General features: G+C 48.8%; 1 protein-coding gene across 2 annotated transcripts in view; it reads right to left on the reverse strand.

The window, feature by feature from the left end:
- The window catches only part of CEP104 (centrosomal protein 104), a 52,699-nt gene extending 43,185 nt beyond the window's left edge, over positions 1-9,514 (reverse strand). The window contains exons 1-2 of one of the 2 annotated variants that reach the window (XM_068538751.1): positions 9,324-9,514; positions 5,277-5,403 (exon numbers count right to left, since the gene is read on the reverse strand). In XM_068538751.1, coding sequence (XP_068394852.1) covers positions 5,277-5,389 — 113 coding nt within the window. In that variant the 5' untranslated portion in view covers positions 5,390-5,403; positions 9,324-9,514. The remainder of the gene's footprint in view (positions 1-5,276; positions 5,404-9,323) is intronic. The other variant, XM_068538750.1, reaches the window with a different exon arrangement.
- Positions 9,515-9,622: the final 108 nt, after the last annotated feature.

Raw genomic sequence — 9,622 nt, forward strand, 5'->3', positions numbered from 1 at the left:
TTTGGGCCAAACAACAATCTGGTCCTACCAGAAATTCTAAAGTTCCCACTACTGACCACTGCACATGCCTTAAGCCACTGGTCTACTGGCAAAATGACAGAGTTCATGAACCAATATTGGTGAAGAAACACGAAGAAAGCTGTGAAAAGCGCCCACCGTGCTTGTCCCATCTGTCCAAAACACAACCCAGGAAAACCTGTCTGCACTGCATTAAATTGCTAATGGGCCATTCAAGACCTGGCAAAGGGATTTTATTCAGCTGCTCCCATCTCAGGGATATAAATATGTCTTAGTCATGAGTTGCATGTTTTCTCACTGGACTGAAGCTTTCCCTTTTAGACAGGCTACTGCCTCTTCTGTGGCTAAGATTCTGTTAGAAAAGATCATCTCTACCTGGGGAACTCCCCCCGCCCCGAACTTCAGTGGTTGAACACTTTGACAGGTCTGTGCTGTCTGGCTGGTTTTACACTTTCACTGTCTTACCATCCTCAATCCTCAGGGCTAGTCTAATGCATTAATGACATCATTAAGACACAACTGGCAAAATTTGTAGAGACCCTCCAAATACCTTGGCCAAAAGCATCACTGTTGGCCCTTCTAAATCTCAGATCCACCCGTTTGGGAACTCACAAACGCTCACCCTCTGAGACAGTCACAGGAAGCCCAATGCACCTGGTTCCCGCCTCCTTTGAGCCACAGCTGATAAACGGAGATATACTTCAATATTGTAAGGGCCTTACTGCTTCCATTGAAAGTAATCACACTTTAGTAATGTTTTCACAGCATGCAACCTGGAGATTTCACCTACTGGAAAGGACACCTCCAGAAGGACTCCCTTCGACCTCACTGGAAAGGCCCCTATCAGGTACTGCTAACCAACTCTTGTGCTGCTAAGCTCCAAGGAATGGACTCCTGGATTCATGTCACCTCTAAAGAAAGCACCAAGCCCTGAGTGGACCTGCACACCAACTGGCAACTTGAAAGTAAAGATTTCCAGGAATTGAAGGAGACAGCATCTGATGAGACAGCTTTCCCAAGATGGACCAGGCCCATATACCCTTTTCTCACTATTGCTTCTTACCTTATTTTCTCCCTCTCTACCTTGGACAGACATTGCTTTTATGCACATTTTCTGATCTACTGCAAAAGAGGGAAACCTCTCTGATTATTGGATTTGTCACCAGAAACCTTGATCTGTCCATGACAGCAGTGACCCCTACTCACACTATAAGTAACTTCTCTGGAATCCCAAATGCCACTCGGTACCTAAACTGTTCCGCAGGTCCCTTGTATAAGGTGAGACTACTAAATCCACATGCCCTTGTTCCCTGGCTTAATTTAAGCTCTCTTGAATATACATACAGAAGACACTGGAGCAGCCAATTTGAGTCAGACCGTTTGTAAGCTGGCTGTCATACCCATATATTTAGGAAGACTTTTAGTATGTGATAACATCATACTTGAGTCTTGGTTGAATGACGCCAAGTCCTTGATACCGACAAATGAGCCCATAAATGCTACCCTTGATGAGGGGGTCCTACGTGCTCCTCCTGGTTACTCTTCTATATGTGGAAGCCTTGGTAATGGCCCCTGTGCTTGGGCAACTCATCATCTTGACAGCTGGAGGGTTAAAGAACAGTGTGCTTTTGCTGTATTCACTGTTCTACTTTCTCTTCATAACAGATCAGAAACCTCCCATTGGTCTATTGCATTAAACCTCCTTAGCTGCCTTACATGGGAACTTCTAGCAGGTGTGTATGACCCTAGGTTTGCCTCTGTAGGGAGAGCCACCCTTCTCCCCCCATCAGAGTAGGTGCCAATGAACACATGATTAGAAATCTCTTCCTAACATTAGGAGAGCTGGCCAATTCCACAGCCGAAGGAGTAGCAGCCCAACATCGATCACTTAACTCATTAGCTAAAGTGGTTTTAAATAAGTGCATAGCCCCCAATTACCTATTTGCTGAGCAAGGAGGAGGTGTTAGAACAATAGCAAATACCATCTATTGCACATGGATAAATGTCTCGGGAGAGGTAGAAATCCAATTACACAAAATCAGGGAGCAAGTGCACTGGTTGCAAAAAATTTTCACCTGATATTCCATGGTCCTTGGATTTGTTCAGCTGGCGACCTTCAGGCCTAGGGTCATGGGTCAGAACTATCATACAATTTGGAACTGTCATGTTACTTTAAACTTTGTTTTGCATAATTATTTTTAACCTTTGTACCTGTTACGTGTCAAACCTTTGTAGAAATGATGTACGCAATAGCGTGATGTTGGCTCAATGCTTTGAGATCTCCAGTGTGCACAACCTTGACAAGATGTACACTTTAGATAGGAATGCTTGAGAGTCTTCCCTTCTAACCTTCCTTGTTCCTCAAACATGGCCTTAAATGGTTTCCTACTGCTATGTACTTTCCCTCCGACTTTGGATGTGACAAATAGGAAGGGTCCTTCCTGACACTGAAGAACAAAAACCACTAAATGTGGAAAACTTGACTCTTGATCAGTGATACTTTTGGAGAAAGTTCTTGTTCAAAAGGGGGAAATATGACAATTAATAAAAGGAAACCTCAATTAAAATGGAGAAGGGGAGCCCTGAAGGGGGAGCTCTCAGGCACGTATCTTCCTTCATTCCTGGGCAAGAAGAAGCTGATGTTACTGCCCCAGCAGGAGAAGGAAGATTTTCTCCTTGTCCAGCAACAGCCCAGCCAATGAGACAATGTCACCACCCTGAACCCTTGTTTTCCTCCAATGGACTTTCACTCAAAGCAGCCCCTCCCAACTTCCTCCTTTTCTCTATAAAGCAAGGTAAAGTAAGGTTTCTCTCTCTCCTTTGTTCCCCAGACTTGCCTATGGTTTCACCATAGTTTGCATGTCCCGAATTGCAATTCCTCTGCCATTCTAGAATAAGCTCATTTTGCAGGTAAAAGAACTGGCTATTTTATTTTTAAGGTTGATTATTACCTAAAAAGGTATGTATCTCTTCAAGATAAACTGACAGCTCTAAATTTCTTTCTTTTTTTGGCCATACCGTGCATTTTGCAAGATCTTAGTTCCCCGACCAGAGATCGAACTCGGGCCCCTAGCAGTGACAGCACTGAGTGCTAACCACTAGACCACCAGGGAATTCCCTAGATTTCTTTTCGAATGAAAATTATTTGACAATAAAAAATTCATGCCCAGAGGCTCTGATCACTGGTGTAAACTTTGTGTTCTCTTGGAGAAGTGTGTCTCATGCCTTGAAGATTTCAGGCTCTATGAATTCCTAGGTCACAGAAGGCACTGGAGAAACTTTCCTTGCAGCCTTGTAGAGACCCCCAGGAGCACCTCCCACTGGAGCTATATCTATCAGTGCCTGAGCACTCCCTCTTTGACCTGGGCTAACAGAGCACCCTGTCCTCTCTTTGGGAGACTTGGCTTGAGGGTACTTTCCTTTGCCTTCCTATGATGTGCTTGACCTCAGAGAACACTGTTGAAGTCAGGAGACCCCTGAGCCAAACCCAGCATGAGTCTGAATGGAGATCAAGGCACATATACCCTTTCCTTTGAAGCAGTCTGAAAGTTTACTACTAAAGCAAGTATAGGTCATGCCTTAGAAGAAATACCATGTCAAGACATGAAAGAATCATATTAGTATTACTTTTATAAATATTACAAAAAAGCGGCCCTGTCTGTATATTTAAGTACCTTTAATTCATGCATAAATGCTGAATAAGTGCATTTAGTAGAAAGGACCTCTGCTGAAGGGAAATGCAGGTGTGTGTGTGGGGGGAATGGAAGTGTATTTGCATAAAACCGCGGCCCCAGCTCACTCCAGGCCCCTGGGCTTGGGGAGAGGCAGGACTGGACTGATTTGTGAGTCTGGGGGGGAGCGTGGATGTGACTGAGGCTGCCTGATGGAGGTGTTCCTCCAGCCCCATTGGACCTGGTGAGGCTGCCCTGGCTGGCCCAGTCCTGGGATGCTTACTTGCCCCCAGACAAAGCCCTTGTTCAATATCAGCTTCATCAGTATTAAAGAGGCTATTTGTCCCCATCTGCTCTACTCTTTTGTTTCATTTCTCAGTTCACTGAGAACGGAGTCTTGTTTGTTGGGTTCCCTCAGAAACTCCAAAAGGAAAATATATATATATATATATATATATATATATATATATATTTTTTTTTTTTTAAATGTATAGCCCGGTTTGCTTTTTTTTTTTTAAAGAAATTCACGTTCTTTTATTTATTTATTTATGACTGTGTTGAGTCTTCGCTTCTGTGCGAGGGCTTTCCCCAGCCGCGGCAAGTGGGGACCACCCCTCATCGCGGTGCGCGGGCCTCTCACCACCGCGGCCTCTCCTGTCGCGGAGCACAGGCTCCAGACGCACAGGCTCAGCAATTGTGGCCCACGGGCCCAGCCGCTCCGCGGCATGTGGGATCTTCCCAGACCAGGGCCCGAACCCGTGTCCCCTGCATTGGCAGGCAGACTCCCAACCACTGCGCCACTAGGGAAGCCCGGAAAATATATTTGAATTTTAAATGGGATTTACATTCAACTTTTTAGCAATATATCATCTGAATAAGTGTAAGTCACAGTATATGACTGAATGTGAATGTCATACAGATTTACATGTTCATGAATAGGAGCAAATAGTAAGCCTTCTACTCACACTTGGAAAACAAGTCATGAGGAGTGAGATTCCCCGAGGAGGTGACGGGATCAGGAGGTGAGTGGCCTCAGGCGGCCGACACTGAGTCGGGGAAGCCTGATCAGGCCCTGGGGCAGCTCAACAACTAACTCTGCCCCACCTCTGGGGAAGAAAGAAGGCTTCTCAGGAAAAGACTTAAATGTTTCAGAAAAATATTCACTGGTATTACATCACTCAAGTAATGAAGACTTTTAAAGGTGTACAAATATTCCAGATGAATCTGAAAGAGACTTTCTTGGTTAAAGTCCTGTGTTACATGAAAGCAGTGAGATGCAAAATCTTTACCACCAAGCACAGAGAATGAGGGACTGGCCCTCAATCAGGGAATTGGGGGAGGGGCAGTTCTCCTTCCTCTCTTCCGTATTTGCACGCTTCTTAAGTGAATGTGGGTTAATGTTATAGGGAAAAAGGTTCAACAAATTTTCTTTAAAAACAGAAGGAAAAAAGTCCAGCGCGTAACTAGATGGGTGACCCGACCCTCGTGTGGTTCTGCCGTCTGAGTCGTAATAAGACTAGCAGCTGAGACGGAGACAGCCCATGTGCCCTTGAGGACCCACCGCCCTTGGCCCCTCGTCTGGCCTACCTCGGTGACCTCCACCCGCTGACAGTCGGTGCATGGATCATTAGTTCCCGGGCACTGAAGCCGTCTTCGTGTCCAGATGAGCTGACAACTACGAATCCAATCTTGTGGGGCATTCTGCGCGCTGGGGCTGTGTATGAGAGCAGGAAAGACTGCTTTAAGGGACTTAGTAGTACGTCGTAACATTGAAAGTGTTATTTCCTGCCTTTTTAATACACAAAGTAATTCCCAACCTAGGCAGGACTGTCCCATCACTTTGAAAGAGTCTAGTCCTCATTACACAATTTTTAAGATGCCTCTAATACCACATAAGGTGTCATTCAAGTTACCCTGACTTTTCCCAAATATACGCCAAAAAGTCTGACCCGCGTTGTGGGTGGAACTGCGTCCCCCAAAAGCTATGCTGAGTCCTAACTCCTGGTGCCAGTGACGTGACCTCGTCTGGAAACAGTGGGGACGTAAGCAAGTTACGATGAGGTCATATTGGAATAGGATGGGCCCTGCTCCAACACGACTTGTGTCCTTATCAGAAAAGAGACAGGAACACACACACAGACAGGGAGAAGTCAAGTGACAACGGCCAAGCAGCTGGCGCAACGCATCTACGAGCCAAGGAACGCCGAGTACTGTTCGGAGCCACCAGCAGCTGGAAGAGGCCCGGAAGGAGCCTTCAGAGGGGGCGCGGCCCTGCACAAGTGCACCTCGATTTTGGACTTCTAGCCTCCGGGATAAATTTTTGTGGTTTTACGTCATCCAGTTTGTGTTACTTTGTTATGGCAGAAACAAGGTCTTTTGCTAAGATATGAATATAAAGATTTTCAAATTAGTTAAGGAACTAATAAACCAGTGTGTTAATGAGTTATACAAAAATAAGGGAAAAGGGGGCAGTTTAATCAACAGCATAATCACTGCTAAACGAAAATGCTGACCAGCAGAGGGAGAGCAGAACCACGGACAGAACCTCCAGCACACAGGCGTTCTCCCGGAGCCTGGCTGAGTGGCTGACTCTGGGGAGATGCGTAAATAGCGGCTGAATGATTTTTTTGTCATGATGTTTTAGCAAACCTGGCTTGGCTCATAGTTACCTACCATCGTTTTGAGGGTGGCTGTAGTGACGCCCAGTTTTGCCCACTCCTTTGAAAACAGCACCTCAATCCCAACTTCCCTCGGTGGTTCTGTCCTCCCCACACCCGGAACCGTGGGGCTGACGCCCATCCTGCACCCCGCAGATCCCCGCCTGAGGGGGGCACGTTTCCCAGGCTTGGGTGGTCCATGAGTTCCACATCCCTCCTCAGGAACGGGCTCAGGGATGGAGACATGAGAACAGGACCCAAACTGGACCGAAGCCACCCAATCCCAGGACTCTGCGAAGGCTGTGGCCATAGCATAGTGTCTGCGGGGGTGGGGGGGCTGCTGGAGGCCACCAGCGGGGAGATCCAGGCAGGGAGTGGAGCTGATACGGGGAAGCAGTGCTGAGAGTGGCAGAGACACCCTGTGAGCCTCAGGACTTAAAGCCCGAGCAACTCACGGACTTCCGGTTACTCTCCAGTGACTAAGCCTGTCGATGCTCTTCAGTCGGCTAATTTGAGTGAAGGGTTAGTATGCAACCAAGAGTCCTCACTAACACAGGGGATAAAGGCTTCTCCAGAAAGTTCTCTGGGGTAGGACATACTATGAATGGAGATTTTCAGGAGGAGGTGACACACAAGCATATCCCACATGAAATGTGTTTGTTTTAACATGCTTGATACATGATCCAGATCTTCCTTTGACTTTTACTGAGAACCTGCAGAGGACCACGTCAATAAGTTAATTATTGGCTGGCACTCGCTAATGTTTCTTGGGATATATGAACAAAAGCATTTAAAATAGAAAGAGAAACCACTATTAAAGATCCCAGTTATTGTTTATACAAAGCTCACTGCAGGACATCACAGGAGAGAAAACCAAACTAACCCAGAAAGTAATAAAATGCAGGCACAAAAAATGGACGAGTGTGATTTAACCCACGGCAGCTGCACAGCCTGGCCTGTGTGCCAGCTCCCATGCCAGACGTGGACTGGCCTCGCCCAGCCTGTGGCTCCTCCCACGTGCCCGGGCTGGCAGCCTGGACTGACCCCTTGGCCTCCATACCTCCCCCTCCCCCGCCCCCTCTCCCTCAGTGCCAAGTCTCACTGGTCCCACCTTTGGAACACTGACTGAATACGTCACCTCTTCTGGATCCCACTGTGTTCTCTAGAAAACCACGGCCAGGTTTCCCCACGTGGAGTACTGCCCCCACCGGAAGAACCCTCCTCAAGCCCAACCTGCTGTTCTAACCCCCGCTTTCTGTCATGGATTCTAAAGTCCCTCCAAACTTACTAAAGCTCAGAGTTAGATCCCTGTGCTGGGGATTCCCTGTGTCCTTCCATCATCTTTTTTTTTTTTTTTTTTTTTAAATTACGATGTCAGAAATTGGGAAGTAGAGCATGGAGAGAAGAGTTTAAGGGAAAGGCGAGTGTTTGGGGTTTTGTTTTTTGTTTTTGTTTTTTTAACTGGGTTTATTTATTTTGTTAATTTATTTATTTATGGCTGTGTTGGGTCTTCGTTTCTGTGCGAGGGCTTTCTCTAGTTGCGGCGAGCGGGGGCCACTCTTCATCGCGGTGCGCGGGCCTCTCACTATCGCGGCCTCTCCTGTTGCGGAGCACAGGCTCCAGACGCGCAGGCTCAGTAGTTGTGGCTCACGGGCCTAGTTGCTCCGCGGCATGTGGGATCTTCCCAGACCAGGGCTCGAACCCGTGTCCCCTGCATTGGCAGGCAGATTCTCAACCACGGCACCACCAGGGAAGCCCTCCTTCCATCATCTTTAAGAGCAGGGCCTGTTACTTTCTATCCCACCTTGAAAACAGTAGGTACCTATGAAATATTTTCAACTGAGTGTGACCATGTATCCTGAAATTCCAGAGATCTGAAATACTGTCTATTCATCTTGCTGACCTGTGTACTGACCTACTCCCTTACACCGTACTTTTGTGTGCAGATGCATACATGTTTATACCTTCATCACAACTCTGACACCCCAGCTGTAGAGACGAGGAAACTGAGGCACAGAGAGGCCTGGCCCAGGGTCATCCGGCTATGAAGCCACACAGGCCGGGTTTGTTCTAAAGCTGGTCAGGTTCCAGAGCCTGGTGTTGACCAACACCCTCGGTTATGGCCCTAAGAGTTAGAAATGGGGCCCTTTAAATCCGAATAAAGGACGTGTCCACTATACTATGCTGCCTCAATAAATCCAAAACACAGCCCTGGCATTTAGGAACCAGACAGGAGAAGTGCCTGGGAACCGCAGAGGCAACGCTATTGCCTCGGTTTGGGAATTCGAACAGGATTCCTTTTTGGCCACGTCCTTCCGCCTTGTACCCTGGTGTCCCCTGTGCGTAAACCTTCAAGTCTTCCCTAAGATGCTTGGGGTGTCACTAAGGACACTAGTATTGGGCTCTATAAAAATCACACTAACATTTTGGGGAGAACCAAAGCTCTGTCGAGTGCGGGGCCCCGGTGCACAGCGATCCTCGCCTCTAAACGAGCGCCGGTTGCATCTTCCCCAGCAGCGATCACTCTCCCCCGCGCCGCGGGACGAGCTGGGGCCGTGGGGAGAAGGTAACTCGGCGGTTCCTCCTACGAAGTCTGCTTTTCACTATGCATCGGGGTACTGAATCTCTACGTTAAATCGAAACACTTTACCAACTTCCGAACATCTTGCTACAAGACTAGGAGACAGACTTGTATCCAGTTTCCTTCTTAGGAAAACCTAAATGTTACACACTTAAATGGTTTTTCGGTCAAGCAACCTCAAGACTCGAAAGTGCCCCCTGAGAATCTCCGAAACAGACGAGGTTGAAGAGCCAGCTCAGCACCGAGTCGGGGGTCGCTGAGCCCGCACCGCCGCCAAATGCGGGGACCAAGCGCAGGCGCCGCCGGCCGCCCGGGGCGGTGACGCAGCGTGCGGGCCGCGCCCACGGAGGCCCCGCCGCCCACGGAGGCCCCGCCGCCCCCGGCCCGCTCGTCTACCTGTCAGGACGTCCGCACGACCCGGGCTCTCCACCGGCCCTCGGCAGCGCCGAGGAGCTCAGGAGGCGCCTCCTCCGCCGACCCGGGCCGGCCGGCACCCTCAAGCCGCAGCGGTGGTGGCAGCCCCGGCCGCCAGCGCCTGTCGCCCGGGCCGCGGCGGCCGCTCTCATGACAACCAGGCCGGCCCGCCCGTACCTCCGCGCGTGCGCGACCCCGCCCCGTCGCGCCTGCGCACAAGACGGGGTCGCACCCGCCTCTTCCTGGGCCTTCTGGGTAATGTAGTTTTCAGGGAATGGCGC

Source organism: Eschrichtius robustus, chromosome 3 (assembly GCF_028021215.1).
Source record: "Eschrichtius robustus isolate mEscRob2 chromosome 3, mEscRob2.pri, whole genome shotgun sequence".
NCBI lineage: Eukaryota > Metazoa > Chordata > Mammalia > Artiodactyla > Eschrichtiidae > Eschrichtius > Eschrichtius robustus.